The sequence below is a fragment of the Megascapheus bottae genome, chromosome 24, assembly GCF_031878675.1.
Source record: "Megascapheus bottae isolate mThoBot1 chromosome 24, mThoBot2.hap1, whole genome shotgun sequence".
NCBI lineage: Eukaryota > Metazoa > Chordata > Mammalia > Rodentia > Geomyidae > Megascapheus > Megascapheus bottae.
In genome coordinates this window covers 11,112,920-11,130,523 of record NC_143532.1, presented here as the reverse complement: position 1 = coordinate 11,130,523, position 17,604 = coordinate 11,112,920, and the positions used below count along the sequence as shown (strand labels likewise).

Genomic DNA, 17,604 nt, shown 5'->3' with positions numbered 1-17,604 from the left:
GGGTAGTTCAAGGTTAACTTGGGCTACATATTGAGATAAATTTTCTCCAAATAGTTATTCAATGAATGTTCATTGAATTGTTAAGTGAATACAGCAACATGCACAATGTATGTATAAAAAGGCAAAAAAAAAAGAGCCAGGTACAGTGACTAATATTCATAATCCTAGCTATTCCAGAAGGCTGATAACAGGAAGATAGAGGCTTGACATGAGGCCAGCCTGGGAAAAAGTTTGGAAGATCCCATTTCAACAGAAAACCAGGGTGTGATAGTGTGCACTGTCATAGTGGCTATGGTAGGACACATTACATAGGAGGACTATGATCTGGCCATGAACTAAGACCTTACCTCAAAAATAAGTGGAGCCACTCACTCCTGTGTATGATCCTAGTTACTCAGGAGGCTGAGATCTGAGAACCATGGTTGGAAGTCAGCCCCAGATGAAAAGTCCCTGAAGCAACAAGAAACTGGGAGTAGAGGTGTGGCTAATGTGTCAGAGTACTATTCTTGAGTGAAAAAACCCAAGCCCTATCACCTCCACTTTTTTTTTTTTTTGCCACTCCTGGGCCTTGATTTCAGGGCCTGAGCACTGTCCATTGGCTTTTCCTCAAGGCTAGAGCTCTACCACTTGAGCCACAGCACCACTTCTGGCTTTTCTATGTATGTGGTACCAAGGAATTGAACCCTGGTCTTTGTGCATGCTAGGCAAGCACTCTACCACTAGGCCAAACTCCTGGCCCACCTGTACTCCCCAGAGGAGTGGGGAGCACAGTCTAGTGGTCTATGGCATGCATGAGGCCATGGGTTTGATTCTTCAGTACCACTTAGAAAAAGCCAGAAGTGGCGTATGGCTCAAGTGGCAGAGCAGTAGCCTTGAGCAAAAAGTGTCCAAGGACAGTGCCCAGGCCTTGAGTTCAAACCCCAGAAATCAAGAACAAAATAAAACAACTCAGAGCAATGGATGGAGGTATGGCTTAAATGACAGCAATTTCAAAGCCTTGAGCTGAAACCCATTACTGCCAAATAATAGTGGTTATATGGTAAAAATTGAATATCATATGCATATATATATATATATATGTATGCTTCTATGCTCCCCTTCCCCATACTAGGGTTAGAACCCAGGGCCTTGCATGCACTAGGCAACCAGTCTACCATTGATTGCTTAACAGGTAATATTTGTTACCCAAACTTGGGATTCAAAGATGCCAGGACCTCTGGTGAGGGGGCAGCTGAGGTGAATTCTATTTTAGGCCACAAAGAAACTAAGACAGTGGGGGCAGGTCCTAATCACTGAAGACATTCATTTAAAAATCATATTCTTGGTAGCAGGAGAACCTCGGGAATACTCCATACCTGAGCACCCACCGCAGTCTTGAGGCCTCAGGCCGGACTACTGTGTGCTAAGCGTTTTACGAGCACACTCCTGGACTGTGCCAACCCCCCAGGAACCCGAGGCTCTCACGCCCACTGTACAGGGGAGGACATTGAGCCTCCAGCCACATCTCAGCCTGGGCTCAGCCAGGGGGTGAGCCGATGGCTGCCATACCTGCCTCGCAAGTGGGAGAGGAAACGGGGAGGGAACTGGGATTCTGGAGACCTGGGCCCCGCGTTGGGGGGCTCAGCCGAGAGCGGATCAGCCTCCCGTGGGAGGGGGCGCCGTGGAATCTCTACCCGAGGTGACACCTGCCCACGCGACGCTTTTGGGCCCCGCTCCAAAATCTCAGCCTGTGATTGGCCAGGTTGGAGGGGCTGGACGACTCTGATTGGCTCAAGCGACCTCGGCCCAGGCTGTGCGACCCGGTTACGGAAGCCGAGGAGGGCCCAGGAGCCGGCTGCATCTCAGGGCAGTCAAGGCTGCAGAAACCCCGGTAGCAGTCCAGAGGAGGTGTCTGGGTCTCAATGGCGGCCACGGGGACCAGCGGCAGCGGCGGGAATGGCCAGGACGGAGGGGCGTCCGTCACCTACTATCGGATGGAGGAGGTGGCGAAGCGCAACACCTCGGAGGAAACGTGGCTGGTGATCCACGGGCGAGTCTACGATGTCACCCGCTTCCTCCACGAGGTGGGGCCCTGGGAGGGGGGTGGAGGGAGGGAGCCCCCCCCACGCCCCGCCCTGGGGCCGCAGGGGTGAGGGGTGACGGGGCGGCCCCGAGTGTGCAGAGGAAGGAAACGAGGCCTGGCAGTGGGCGATAAGATGGATTAAAAGGGACCTCGACCCTCAGGGGCCCGGGGACGCGGGGCGGGGGCGGGGGGGGGGAGGGTGGCAGATCGGCGAGGATTTCCAGCCAGTACCGAATCCCCTGGCTAATATGTAATCTCATGTATTTCTTATGCAGCTTCTGTGCGGCTACGTTAAACTCTAGGCCGTCATCAGTCCCATTTTCCACCTTGGGAAACTGAGGCTCAGAGGCAGAGAACGTTCAAGGTCATTCACTCCCAAGGGCCTGAGCCCCGTTCGAACCGAGGTTGGAAGCTTCCCCCCCTCCCCTGCCCTCCCTGTGGTGATCTTTCCAGAATGCCTTCGGAAGGAATACGGTTTGAGGATAGTTCTTTCTTGAGGATCTGGGGTCCCCTATTCTGGATTATGCTTTTTCCTCTCCTGTTGAGTTGACCTTGAGGCCAAAAGATCATGTGATGACCTTTTTCTTCTTTTTTTTTTTGCTATTGACCTAGCAAGATTCACTTTTCAAACCTGTTGCATTAGATCTCATTACAGAAATCTTTAGAGATCATTGCACAACTAAGAACGGAGTGATTTTTTTTTAAAGAGACAGATTAAAAAATATTTAAAGTAACCTCATTGAGATATAATTTACAATAACGTGTACCCATTTAAAAGGTACACGTTTGCCAGGTGCCAGTGATTCCTGCCTGTACTCCTAGCTTCTCAGAAGGCTGAGATCTGAGGATCACAGTTCAGAGCCAGCCCAAATGGGAAAGTCCATGAGAACCTTATCTCCAATTAATCACGGATAAAGTCGGAAGCACCGAGCTAGGTGGCTCACACCTGTAATACTAGCAACTCAGGAGGCTGAGATCTGAGGATCCAGGTTCAAAAGCCAACCAGGGCACAAAAGGACCTGAGACATTTATCTCTAGTTAACGTCTAGAAAATGGGAAGTGGGGCTTGGCTCAAGGATAGGGTGGTAGCCTTGAGCTCAGGGACAGCGACCAGGCAGAGTTCAAGCCCATGACCCACAAAAAAAAAAAAGAAAGAAAGAGAAAAAGTCAGAAGTGGCATTGTGTTTCAACTGATAGAGCGCTGGCCTCCAGCAAAAAGAGTCCAAGGACAGTGCCCAGGCCCAGAGTTAAAGACCCAGGATTGGGAAAAAAAAAAAAAAAGTAAAATAAAAATAAAATGTACATGTTTGATAAGCCCTGAGAAACATGTTCAGCGTTCTCATTATAAACCTGATTAAGAAATAAGAGACTTGGGGCCAGGAGTTTGGCTTAGTAGTAGAGGGCAAGAAGACCAGGGTTGGATTCCTTGGTACCACATACATAGAAAAGCCGCAAGTGGTGCTGTGGCTCAAGTGGCAGAGTGCTAGCCTTGAGGAAAAAGCCCAAGGACAGTGCTCAGGCCTTGAGTTCAAGCCCCAGGACTAGCAAAAAAAATAAAAAAAAAGAGACTAAGGATGGAGAAGTGATGAAGTGATAGAGCGCATGCCCTAGCTTTGGGGCCCTGAGTTTAAACCCTAGCATCACCAAAAGCAAAAGAAAACAAACAAAAAAAAGCATTTCCATTACCTTAAACAGTTTCCTTTGCTGTGATATCATTCTCCCAAGCCCTAGGGAGTTACTGATGTGTAGCCACTAAAGATAAATTTGAAGCTTTGACTTACGTGTGTTTATTTTACAATAGAGTAAATGACTCTAGTCAATTTCCTGTGCTAGCCCTGGATAATGTAACCTTACTGTAACCAAGGAAAGTGTTTCCTGTTCACTTTCTCTGAGGCAAATTACTAGGAAAATATTTTTTTCTATTAATTTGAGGGCTAGTAAAATAGTTTTTCCATTCATTGCCACACTCTGACTCATAATTCTACAAATGCTTTAAATACTTAGTTTCCCGAAGAGAATGTATGCTACTATTTCTAGGGAAATAATCTTAGTTCAGGGACTTAATCATTCCTCTATGTGTAGCATATTGGCATTTTTCATATTTAAATTTAGGTGTTTGTACATATATATGTATAAAATTATATATGTATGTTTTGTAAAGTACTGGGGTTTGAATGTAGAGCCTTACACTTGCTAAGCAAGAGCCCTACAACTAGGTCATGTTTCCATCCCAGTTTGCTTTAATAATAATAATAATAATGATAATAATTTTTTTGCCAGTCCTGGGGGCTTGAACTCAGAGCCTTGGCACTGTCCTTGGACTTTCTCAAGGCTAGAGCTCTACCACTTGAGCCTCAGCACCACTTCTAGCTTTTTTCTGGTACTGAGGACTTGAACCCCGATCTTCGTGCATGGTAGGCAAGCACTCTACCACTAGGCCAAACTCCCAGCTCCTAATTATTTGATTAATAGGGTTATGAATTTACAGCCAGGTTAGCCTGGTCCTCAGTCTATCTACTAATGCTTCCCAAAAAACTAGGATGACAGGTATGCACCATTGTGCCTGGATTTTTGCTGGTTAATATGAGAAAAAGTTTGCCTGTTGTGGCCTAGAACCATACTATTCCTTTCTGTGCCTCACAAGAAACTAGAATTACTGGTTTGGGCAGTTGTTCTTGGCTTTTTTTTTGTCCTTCCAATTCTGAAAATTGAATCCAGGTAGGTGTTTCTAAAAAAGATACAGTCAGTGCTCCCTATATCTTGCTATGTTCCAGTCTCCATGCTGTGTTCAGAAATAATCACAATAAGAGAGCCCTGATTCCCTGTGTAAGAGTTCATAATCTTGTTGGAAGAGAAAATCCCACGAAGGTGTCAGAGCACCTTGTGTAGCAGTGGGCTGTAAGTGACAGAGACCAAGATATCAGGTTACATTTGAATCCTCAGCCTTGACTGAACTTGGCCTGGTGGGAGCTTTGCCAGGTTGTACCCCCCCCCCCTGCTTTTTTTTGGCCAGGAGCTACTTAGACCATTATACCTGTCTTCTTTTCTTCTGGAAGCAAATGCCCGTGGGCCTGCACCATTTCCTCTTGTGCTCCACCCAGATATATTATCTTTCCTTGCCTGGTCAGACTGTTTAGGAAGTAAGTTGTAATCCTCCCCAAAGCTTTAATCTCCGTTTTTTACTTGGGTGATGTAATGTGTTGGACTAGAGGTCACCCTTTTTATCATTCCGCCTAGTTTCATTGCTTCCTCCATGTTTCTCCATTTCATTTTCCAAGTCAGGTGGCCTGTAGTAACTCCATTGTTCCATTTTAATTACATCAGGGTGGAATTTCCATCCACAGAGAACCTGTTGAATTTTTTTTTTCCAACAGGATTTTTTTTTTTCTGTCAATCTATCGTTCTTAGAATCTTCTCTTCTTCTGTGTTCTTTCCATTTACACCAATTATCTGGCAGGATTATTTTCCATTCCAGGAGGATTTAATAAAATAATGGAAGTTACAGAGACAAGGGATTGAAAAATCTGTCAGACTATGATCCAAGGGGATACTTTTTTTTTTTTTTTAAATTAGGAGTCTCCAAATAGAGCCATGGAAGCAAATCGGAGTTTTAAAGAAAGTTATTATTTATGCATGGCAACTTAGCATGTGATAATGGTGGTATCTGAAATTAGTGGAGGGCTAGGAATATAGGTAGGACTGCTTGCCTCGTATGATTGAGGTGTTATTACCACAAAAAGGAAAATAAATCAGTAGAGAAAAAAAATACTGTCTTCAATAAGATGGATAAGTGTTCACCTTTTTCTCTTACCTAGTATTTACAGAAAACAAACAAAATGAACAAAAAATAATTTAAAAAACCCAACAACCTTGTGGTTTTGTTAAGAACATAGTCAAGGTACTGCAGCAATGGGGAGAAACCTGGGAGAGATGGCTGAACCCACAGAGCCACCAACCAAGATTACTGACCCCTAGTTATTTGAGAGTTAGGTAGGCTGAGTCTCGTCCCTGGATCTTCAGCCCAAACTGTCTTTAGAGTCCTGGAACACGTGTGGGCAGTAGTACCAAATGGAGTCAAACTAGAAGCTGCTTGTCAATGAAGCAGCCTTGAATGTGTATAAAGCAGTGTGTACTGTCCAAGCTTAAATGCATGTATTAGCCAGGTTTGCTTTGATGAGAAGTTAAGTCTGTTATAGACCAGAAGCCACAGAGGCGAATTTTTTATTTTCTTATTTGTTTCTTATAACTATAAATATAGTTAATGATGCTCTGATGAAATCAATAGAGAAAAATAATAATAAGCTGGCAGGTGGCTCATGCCTATAATCCTAGCTACTCAGGAATCTGAGATTTGAGGATCAAGATTCAAAGCCAGCTCAGACATCAAAGGACTGGAGACTCTTATCTCCAATTAACCACTAGGAAATGGGGAATGGGGCTTGGCTCCAGGGTAGGGTGGCAGCCTTGAACTGAAAAGCTCTGGGACAGCTCCCAGGCCAGACCCATGACCCACCAAAAAAATAAAGAAAGAAATAAACAAACATAGTTAATGAGCAGGACAGGTGCATGGCTCATACCTGTAATCCTAGAAACTCTGGAGGCTGAGATCTGAGGATAGAGGTTCAAAGCCAGCCTGGGCACTGAAGACGAGAGACTTATCTCCAAGTAACCAATAGAAAACCAGAAGTGGTGCTGTGGCTCCAGGTAGGGTGGTAGCTTTGAGCTGTAGAGCTCAGCGACAGCTCTCAGGCCCAGAGTTCAAGTCCCATGACTGACAAAAATAAAGTTAATGTATAAAAAAAGAATAAAAAATTGTAGATGAGGTAGTGATGAACCTGATTAGATGTCTTGTTTCAGGAATGAGAGGCAGTATATTTTTTTTCCTCCTCCTCTTTCTCCTTTTTTTTTTTGGGGGGGGGGAGGCAATCCTAGAGCTTGAACTTAGGGCCTGAGCACTGTCCTTGGACTTTTCTCAAGGCTAGAGCTCTACCACTTGAGTCACAGCACCACTTCTGGCTTTTTTTCTATGTATATGGTACTGAGGAATCGAACCTAGGTCTTCGTGCATGCTAGGCAAGCACTCTTCCACTAGGCCAAACTCCTGGCCCCACCTTCTCTCTCTTTTTTTTAATATCTTTTTTTTTTCGTGTATTTTTTATTGTAGTTAATAGAAGAGGGGTTACATTATATTCGCCAGATAGAAGGTGCATTACTTCATATACATTGATACCCTTTCTCATGTCTTATCTTTTTTTTTTTTTTTTGCTTGAGGCCAGTGCTCTGCTACTTGAGCCACAGCACCACTTCCGGCTTTTTCTGTGTTTGTGGTACTAAGGAATAGAACCCAGGGCTTTGTTCATGTGAAGCAAGCACTCTACCATTAGGCCATGCTCCTCCCTCACTCTTTTTTTTTTTTTCTTTTTGCCAGTCCTGGGCTTGAACTCAGGGCCTGGGCACTGTCCTTGGACACTTTACAGTACTACCTCTGGCTTTTTCTGTGTATGTGGTTTTGGGGAATTAAACCCCAGGCTTTGTGCATGCTAGGGAAGCACGCTACTATTAGGCTACGCTCCCTGCCCTACTCCATCATTTTCTTATTCCTACAAGATTATTTGTATGTATCTCCATGTATTAAGAATGAAAATTGTGCAGTTGACTTTGACCCACCACCATTTTCCTTGTTGGGAACTGGGTGAATAATGTCCTTTTGTTTTTGATGTCAAGCTTGAAAATGTGGCAATTAAATGGCAGAGGTTACCTCTAGGACAGATACTGAAAAATAAGAAAATGCTTGGGTGTCCCAAGTCTCTGCCTTGGTTTTTTTTGGGGGAGAGGGTGGGGATCATGGGGCTTGAATTTGGCCTGGGCGCTGTCCCTGAGCTCTTCAGCTCAAGGCTACCACCCTACCCTTGAGCCAGGCCCCACTTCCCATTTTCTAGAGGTTAATTAGAGATAAGAGTCTTAGGTCCTTTTGTGCCTGGGCTCTCTTTCAGATCTCGGCCTCCTGAGTAGCTAGAATTACAGGCGTGAGCCACGGTGCCCAGCTTCTGCCTTGGCTTTCTGTTGAATTTATTACATAGTCTCTCACTCTCAATAAGGCTTTATCGTTTTATTCAAGGACTGATAATGGACCGTTTTATTCTTTTGGGCAACTGTTTTCTTTAGTTGCATTAACAGCCAACTGGAATGGATAAGAAATTTGATAAGGAGTAGCATTTATATTTGTTTGTTCATTCATTCATTTTAGGGAATTCTTCTCGTGTTGCCCAGGCTGGTCTTGAACCCTAGGCTCAGCGTGGCTAGCTCCTTCTTCAGCCTTCTGAGGAAACTGGGACACATATATGCCATCACCCCACAATGTTTGTTGCTAATAGTGGCAACAGGGCAAGGCTAGGCATTTCCTGGAGTGGAGTGAATGGCTGTAGTGTTGGCCTGCTGGAGAGATTCCAGTAGTTACTGAACTATTTTAAGGTTTTTGAAATTGAGGCTCTTGAATAAATAATTGCATAGTCAATAGAGCGGGTGAAATAAAATTCAGAAAGGTTTTGGGTCTTGCACTCTTACATGGCTTTTCAGTCATGTTGGTACTCTACTACTTGAACCACTCTTCCATTCTGGCATTTTGCTAGTTTGGAAGTTTGAAGGTGGAGATAATAGTGACATTTGTCTGCTCAGGTTAACTTGAAACCTTGAGTTTTCAGATCTCAGCCTTCTTCTTCTTCTTTTTTTTTTTTTTTTTTTTTTTGCCAGTCCTGGGGCTTGAATTTAGGGCCCGGGCACTGTTGAGCTTTGTCAAGGCTAGTGCTCTGTCACTTTAGCCACAGCACCACTTCTGGCTTTTTCTGTGTATGTGGTACCTATGAATGGAACACAGGACTTCATGCATGCCAGGCAAGCACTCTACCATTAGATCACATTCTGGTCTGGCCAAATTCTTAATTTTGGTAAAGTATAGTTTATTTTTTTCTTTTGTTGCTAATGATTTTGGTGTCCTGAAGACATTATTACCTACTCAAAAGTAATAAAAATGTGTTCCTACATATTCTTTTTTTTTTTTTTTTTGTGGGTCATGGGTCTTGATGGCCTGGGAGTTGTCCCTGAGCTCTTCAGCTCAAGGCTACCACTCCAACCTTGAGCCAAGCCCCACTTCCCATTTTCTAGAGGTTAATTGGAGATAAAAGTCTCGAGTCCTTTTGTGCTTGGGCTGGCTTTGAACCTTGATCCTCAGATCTCAGCCTCCTGAGTAGCTAGGATTACAGGCATGAGCCACCACATTGGGCTTTGTGTTCCTACTATTCAAAGCCAAATTGCTGCTTATCACATTTTGAGGAGCAGTGAGATGCTACCTATCACTAGTTATAGCTAGTGGTTGGGCCATTCTGATGGACAGGTTTTTGTTTTGTTTTGTTTTTTGCTAGTCCTGGGCTTGAGCTCAGGGCCTGAGCACTGTCCTTGGACTTTCTCAAGGCTAGAGTTCTACCACTTTTGCCATAGCACCACTTTTGGCTTTTTTTGTGTACATGGTACTGAGGAATTGAACCCGGGCCTTCGTGCATGCTAGGCAAGCACTTTACCATTAGACCAAATACCCGGCCCCGTTTTTTGTTTTTTGTTTTTTAAATTATTTTTGTTGGTTGTGGGGCTTGAACTCTGGGCCTCTGGGCCTGGGTGCTGTCCCTAAGCTCTTTAGCTCAAGGCTAATGCCCTACCATGTTGAGCCACAATACCACTTCCAGATTTCTAGTGGTTAATTGGGGATAAGAGTGTCACAGACTTTTGTGCCTAGCTTGGCTTTGAACCACATTCTCAGATCTCGGTCTCTTGTGTCCACGGCTTAAAAAAAAAAAAAAAGTCAAACCTAGTCCCATCCATCTTAAAGATGTCAGGCTAGAACTGGAACACATTGGTTCTTCGATCAGTTTAAGGAGTGAAAGTCCTTATATATATTCTAGTTTCTTTCTCCTTTTTCTGGTGCATTTAAGATTTTTTCTACAGCTTGTTTTTAGCAGTCCACAAGTATGTTCTCAGAGTCCTGAAGAACTGAGATTAGCCCCCAGTACTTGTAGTGTCTAAGACTAAGCATGACTGAAAATAAATTCATCTTCCCCCACATTCCTCTGCCCTGTCTGCTGTTAATATTACTTAATTTGAAACTAGTCTTATTTGTTCCTTTGTACGTAATTAGTGACTTTCAAATTGATTATTGATAGTCACAGAGCACTTTAATCATCAACACTTACTTGATTGGGTGTGTATTGGGCATCCATCCAAAATATTGCTTCCAGAAAAGTGTTCTGCAGCTCAAAATGTTTTGAAAAAAACTCTGCCTCCTATCCAGTCAGTAAACACATCCAGGTGTTTCCTCCGTGCAAATGTCAAGCACATGGAATTTTTTTTAAAGGCATATTTTTTAAAAGCAGCCCCAGAAAATAAATTGTACAAACCCTGAAAGCACATTCAGTGAGTTTTCACTAAGTCAGCACATTTGCAAAATCGCCATCTGAGTGAGAAAGAGCAATACTAGCAACCTAGAAAAGTTCCTGCTAACCAGGGTCCCCTGTCCCCAAAGCTGCCACTCTCTTGACTTCCAACTCCAGATGCTTTTTTCCATGTAATATCCTCCATATGTAATCTGCTTTCTTTCTTTCCAGTTGCCTGGCATGTATATATGTTCTTTAAAAAAAAGTCATATATAGAATTGAGGGTTTTTTTTTTTTTTTTGCTTTTCTATTTTATTGACATTTTTCTATTACGAAAATGTATCACATAAAATCTACCATCTTTGGGTCGGGAGTTTGGCCTAGTGGTAGAGTGCTTGCCTAGCATGCACGAAGACCCTGGTTCGATTCCTTGGTGCCACATACGTAGCAAAAAGCCAGAAGTGGTGCTGTGGCTCAAGTGGTAGAGCCCTAGCCTTGAGAAAAATCCAGGGACAGTGCTCAGGCCCTGAGCCCAAGCCCAGGACTGACCAAAAAAAAAAAAAAATCTACCATCTTTAACTTTGTAAAATGTGCAGTCCATATCTGTGAATCTGGTTTCCAGAACATTTTTTTATTTTTATGTTTATGTGGTACTGTGCATGCTAGGCAAGCCCTCTACTACTAAGCCACCTTCCCAGCCCTCTCCCAAACTTTTGAATTGTGAAAACTTCAAATTAGATTATTCAACAAATCCCTTTTCTCCTCCTTGGATAGCAGCTAGCCTCCTTCTACTTTCTGTTTTTGAACTTGACAGTTTTAGAAATGCTGTGTAAAGGTATCCACTCTGTGATTGGCCGCTTAGCTTAAAGCTCTTGAGGTTCATCTGTTGCAGTAGAATGTGACTGGATTTCATTTTTTTAAGCATAAATTATAGTCATTTGTCTACCACATTGCATTTAAACTCATTTATCTCTTGATGAACATTTGCGTGGATTATCATTCATTTCACACACTTGCCGTATTCTCACAGTCATACCCACGAGACAAAGTTTGGGTCAGATATAGAAATTCCATTCCTTCCCATTGTATCTTCTTAGGTAATATGCAATGGCCAGTTGTTCCATTACTTCCCTTAAAAGGAGAAAAGAACAAGAATTGGGGAGCGAAGGAAAAACATACATGGATTTCCTTTTTAGAGAACCCTCTGTAATATGTAATGACATATCTTTTCCTCCCAGCATCCTGCTGGAGAAGAGGTTCTGCTGGAACAAGCTGGTACCGATGCAACTGAAAGCTTTGAAGATATAGGCCACTCCTCTGATGCCAGAGAGATGCTCAAGCAGTACTACATTGGCGACGTCCACCCGGTAAGAACAGTTAGAGAACAAACCTGTGATCATAGCATAGCACCACACCTATAATACAGCACAACATCATATAACGTGAGAGTGAATGATTAGAGTAGAAATTCACTCAGCCACCTACCAGGCTTCACTGTTGCAGGATCACCTTAGCCTTATAGAATATAACATTTTCAGTATCTCTGAAAAGCAAAGGGGAATGATGTTTGGATTATTTTTTATTAATGATTCTTTTTTGTTGGTTTTTTTGTTGGTCAGTTGTGGGACTTGAAGTCTGGGCCTGGGCACACTGTCCCTGAGCTCTTTAGCTCAAGGCTGAAGATCTGCCACTGAGCCACAACACCACTTCTGGTTTTCTGGTGGTTAATTGGAGATAAGAGTCTCACAGTCTTTTGTGCCTGGGCTGGCTTTGAACTGGGATCTTCAGATCTTAGCCTCCTGAGTAGCTAGGATTACAGGCGTGAGCCTCTGGCACCTAGCTTATATAGACTTTTAAATTGTGCATACTTTGCCATTCTAACAGGAGACTGTGATATACTGAAGGTGTGGGAGGAGATCAGGTTAGTTTTTCATACCCTGGGTTCCCACAGATAATTCATTGCCAGCAAAAAGTAATCTCATGGGGGGTGGGGGGAGGGAAATGGGGACAAAAACATGAGAAAAGGTATCCATGTGTGTGAAATAATGCTCCTTCTATCTGGCCAATATAACTATAACTCCTCTATTAATTACAATAAAAATATATGGAAAAAAAAGTAATCTCATGTTCCAAGGTTAGAAACAAACACAACAGAAGATGTGTCTTAAAACTCTGATCTTTTTCTCTTTTTCACAGAATGACCTTAAACCCAATAGTGGTGCAAAGGTAAGAGCTTTTCAGTTTATCTTGTGTGTCTCTACTGTTTATATTTGTTTATTCAAGTAGAATTGCTGTGTTGTATGTTTGTATGTGTGTGTGTGCTGGTCCTGAGGCTTGAACTAAGGGCCTAGGCACTGTCCCTGAGCTTTTGTGCTCAAGGCTAGTGCTTTACTATTTGAGCCACGACTCCAATTCCAATTTTTGCTGGTTAATTAAAGAGAAGATTCTCATGGATTTTTCTGTCTGGGCTGGCTTCAAACCACAATCCTCAGATTTCAGCCTCTTGCTTAGTTAGGATTACAGGCACGAGCCACCAGCACCAAGCTTATAGAGATTTATTTATGGGTTAAGAGAAATATTGCTTACTCTTACCAAAATAGAACAAGTGGTAATAATTGCTTCTGTATAAAGAATAAGTAGAAAGTTACTTTTCATTTATCTTTATCGTGAGTAAGAGAGGCTTTCCTCTCTTGGATTCCTAAATTTACTTCCTTTGTCACGTAGGTTCACATAGGCCCATATCCTTTCCAGTAACTTCACAATATAGGATCAGTCAGAAGACTGATTATTTGAAAATGTTATTGTACCTGCCTGATTACCAGGAGGAAATAAGAAAGCCTTTTCTGGGCTGGTAATGTAGCTTAGTGGTAAGAGTGCTTGCCAAGCACGCACGAAGCCCTGGGTTCTATTCTTCAGTACCACATAGACAGAAAAAGCCGGGAGTGGCACTATGGAAGAGGACTAGCCTTGAGCAAAAGAAGCTCAGGGACAATGCCTAGGCCCTGAGTTCAAGCCCCAGCACTGGCAAAAAAAAAAAAAAGTCACCCTCACTGGTGAACATTTCATTCAGTTTTCTAGTGGTTAACTAGAGATCAGAGTCTCATGGACTTTAGTGCCCAAGCTGGCCTTTGAACCGTGATCCTCAGATCTCAGGCCCCTGAGTAGGTAGGATTATACTTGTGAGCTACCTTGTCTGGCAAAACTAGAAATTCTTAAGTTAGCTTTTTTTCTTCAGTCACTGGGCACAGAAACACACAGCATTCTAAGTCAGAAACTCTGTGAATGCTACCAGACCACCCAAGTGCCTGTTAAATTTGCTGAAGGTGTCCTTTGGCTTAAAATCTGCTTCTTCCAATTTTAAGCACTTGGAAGAACAAACATCCAATTTAGGAATTAAAGCATAAGCCCTTTATGCACTTTCTACACCTCTCATTTAATCTTTTGAAAGCCTACCTATAAACTATGGTGGGCCAGAAGTATATTTGTAATGCTCTTTGCCAGGCTCAGTGCCTGGGCACTGTCCCTGAGCTCAAGGCTACCCCCCTACTACTTGAGCCACATAACCACTTCCGGTTTTCTGGTGGTTAATTGGAGATAGAGTCTCATGGACTTTGTTGCCCAGGCTGGTTTTGAATCACGATCTTCAGATCTCAGCCTCCTGAGTATCTAGGATTGCAGGTATGAGCCACCAGTGTCAGCTCATGTTTTCTCTTAAACAGAGCTCATAGTGATAGCCACCACTACTGACCCCCAAGACCCATGCCCTGGGGTGGCCAAGTGTGACATTACTTTCTTGTTCTTGCAGCTGAACTGATTGCGTGAGTAATTGGGTTCACTGCCTGTTGGCATAATATCTGGGAAAACACTCCATTGGGGAGCTAGCAGAAAAGAGAATTTTCCTTCAGTCTTCCTTGACATGGAAGTGACACTTCCTGTTTCCTTCTCTCTACCCATTAGAAGGCTGCTTCCATAGTCCTCAGTAAAATACCTTTTGGTTGGAAAATGGTGTTGAAACAATTAAATGTGATTTTACAATTCCAGGTCATCTGAGTCCTTCATTTTTTTTTTTTTTTTTTTTTTTTTTTTTGCCAGTCCTGGGGCTCGAAGTCAAGGTCTGAGCACTGTTCTTGGGCTTTCTCAAGGCTAGAGCTTTGAGCCACAGCACCACTTCTAGCTTTTTCTATGAATGTGGTTGGTACTGAGGAATTGAACCCAGTTCTTCATGCAAGCACTTTGCCACTAGGCCAAACTCCCGGCCTCAGCTCTCCTCCTTTATTGCTAAACAAACTTTTTGGTCTCTAGTTTTAATCTTAGCATTTAGAAGAGTGGGCCCGTTTACTTCTATAAGTCACAGAGTAGTCATCTGTTTGATCCGAGAGAGCCCATCTCAGTTAACATGTATTTTACAAACTTTGGGGGATCTGCTTTCAGTGGTTTCAGAAAATAAGATCTTAGCTACTGCTAATGGCAAACATAGTTGGATCAGGCCTGTCGTTGTAACTGAAAAAAAAAAAAATTAGTTCATTTCAATGCAGCTCTGCATCATTACCTTTTTGTTGGTGGTGGTGATGGTAGAACTTGAACTTTGGGCCGTGGCATTTCTCTGAGCTCTTCAGCACAAGGCTACTATCCTACCTCTTGAGCTACAGTGCTACTTCCTCACATTTAGGAAAATGTAGGCTGTTTTTATACTTCTATTGCTGCTGCTTCACTCACGAATATGGGTGTCATTAAAAATAAGATTCCCAGCTGGATGCTAGTGTCTCACACCCATTGTCTTAGATATTGAGAAAACTTAGATCTGAGGTATCATGGTTTGAAGCCGGACTGGGCAGGAAAGTCTGAGAGACTCTTATCTTCAATTAACCACTAGAAAACTGGAAGTAGAGCGATGGCTCAAGGTAGAGCACTGGCCTTGGGCAAAAATCTCAGGGATAGCTTTCAGGCCTTGATTTCAAGCCTGAGGATTGGCACCAAAAAAAAAAAAAAAAAAGGATTCCCAATCTACCCATTGCTTATAGGTTTGTAAACTTCAAATGTTTGATCTGTTAGAGCTTCAGAGTTTATACAGATATTTAAGAAGACTTATATGTATTGTTAATCTTTTTTCTTTGTTCTTTTTGAATACGTGACTTTACCCACCAGGATTCTTTGAAGGAAAATCTGTGCAAAAGGTTAGTATTCCCTTAAAGGCCTTCCCTGTGCTTCCCAATGTCTGCTTTTCAGATATACATGAAGAACCTAAGTTAAGAGTACAGGTTGACAGGGCTGGGAGTTTTGCTGGGAGTGGTAAAGTGCTTGCCTAGCATGCATGAAGACCCAGGTTTGATTTCTCAGTATCACAGACATAGAAAAAGCCAGAAGTGGTGCTGTGGCTCAAGTGGTATAGTGCTCAGGCCCTGAGTTCAAGTTCCAGAACTGGTAAACAACAACAGCAACAACAACAAAACAGAAAAAAAGAATAAAGGTTGACAGCTAATGCTTTTTTGGACAAAGTCTTCACAAACTCAGTAGTTACTATGGTATTATTCAAATTCGATTTTTATAGTTTCAACCATTTTGAATAACCAGAAGATTCTTTTATTGAGAGATATAACAATTTTGTGAAATAAATTGGAATCACACTCAAGAAGGGACTGGTATACATGAGCACAGTACCGGCACAAAAATAGTGAAATAAAATGAGATAAAATGGGGAGAAACAGAAGGAAGAAAGACAATGTAGATTGTATGAAACACTCACACCTCTGTTGCTTCTTCTCCCGATTCTAGATGCTGGGGATACTGGATTCTCCCCGTTGTCAGTGCTATCCTCATAGGTGTCCTGTATCGCTACTACAAGATGGAAAGCAAATCCTGAGGAGACCCATTGAAGGCTGGGAACGCTCCTTGGGAGTGGGAAGTAGAGACTTGCTTTGGGAGCTGCATCGGTGGCTCCTCCTTGATTCGTGCCCAGCTGTCTTCTTCCTGTGAAGCCAGGATGGTTTGGGTACACCCCCTCCTCCAATCTGGGACCAATGTCCATTTTCCAGAGCCTTACTCCCAAAGCTCACATTCTCTGTCTTCGCCAGGGCATCTTCTCTTCCCTGGTTTCGACTACCTTATATTTTACACATTTATGTTAATTATTTCAATTCTTATGTTGTAGTGACATTGCTATTTGATTAAAAAGAAATCCTGATTTTTAAGAGTTGCAATGTACATTAGAAATTCTTTCCTTTTGTGCTGGTACTAGGGCTTGAACTCAGGGCCTGAATGCTATCCCTAGCTACTTTTTTTTTTTTGCCAGTGCTGGGGCTTGAACTCAGGGCCTGAGCACTGTCCTTGGGCTTTCTCAAGGCTAGGGCTCTACCACTTGAGCTACAGCTCCTCTTCCAGCTTTTTTTCCTATGTTTGCGATACCGAGGAATCGAACCTAGGTCTTTTTGCTTGGCAAGGACTCTACCACTAGGTCAAACTCCCATCCTCCCCCCCCATTTTTAAAAAAAGTTTTTATTTTATAATATATATTATATATATTATTTAGAATATGTATGGGGATGGGGTGTGTGTGTGTGTGTGTGTGTGTGTGTGTGTGTGTGTATTTGAAAGAATTGCAAGCTTTTTTTTTCCCAGTCCTGGGGCTTGAACTCAGGGCCTGAGCACTGTCCTTGGGCTTTCTCAAGGCTAGAGCTCTACCACTTGAGCCACAACACCACTTTTGGCTTTTTCTATGTGTATGGTACTGAGGAACCTAGGTCTTTGTGCATGCCAGGCAAACGCTCTACCACTAGGCTAAACTCCTGGCCCCCAAGCTATTTTTGTTCAGGGTTAGCGAGTCACCACGTTGAGCCACAGGGTCACCAGGCTTTTTGCTGGTTAATTGGAGATAAGACTCTTGCAGACTTTTCTGCCCAGGCTGGCTTTGAATCACAATCCTAAGACCCCAGCCTCCTAAGTAAAATATTATAGGCGTGAGCCACCAGCACCAGGCTTCATTAGACATTTCAGAGTTTTCCTTTTTTTTTTGTCTTGGGGCTTGAACTCTGAGCCTGGCCAATGTCCCTGAGCTCTTCAGTTCAAGGCTACAACCCTACCCTTTGAGCCATAGCCACAGCCCCACTTCCAGTTTTCTAGTGGTTA

At 43.1% G+C, this 17,604-nt stretch overlaps 1 protein-coding gene across 1 annotated transcript; it reads left to right on the top strand.

Moving 5' to 3' along the window:
- Window positions 1–1,816: 1,816 nt before the first annotated feature.
- Window positions 1,817–16,683, top strand: Cyb5b (cytochrome b5 type B). Its single transcript, XM_090357359.1, has 5 exons — window positions 1,817–2,063; window positions 11,721–11,849; window positions 12,679–12,708; window positions 15,628–15,656; window positions 16,255–16,683. The coding sequence occupies exons 1-5, from the start codon at window positions 1,902–1,904 to the stop codon at window positions 16,340–16,342; spliced, it is 438 nt and encodes a 145-aa protein (XP_090213485.1). The 5' UTR covers window positions 1,817–1,901; the 3' UTR covers window positions 16,343–16,683.
- The last annotated feature ends 921 nt before the right edge of the window (window positions 16,684–17,604 follow it).

Excerpts from the sequence above, each read along its gene's own strand:
- Cyb5b (XM_090357359.1), top strand. The coding sequence starts at position 1,902 with ATGGCGGCCACGGGGACCAGCGGCAGCGGCGGGAATGGCCAGGACGGA. Across the intron at positions 2,064-11,720 it reads TCACCCGCTTCCTCCACGAG|CATCCTGCTGGAGAAGAGGT; the intron begins GTGGGGCCCTGG and ends TTTTCCTCCCAG. Across the intron at positions 11,850-12,678 it reads ACATTGGCGACGTCCACCCG|AATGACCTTAAACCCAATAG; the intron begins GTAAGAACAGTT and ends TCTTTTTCACAG.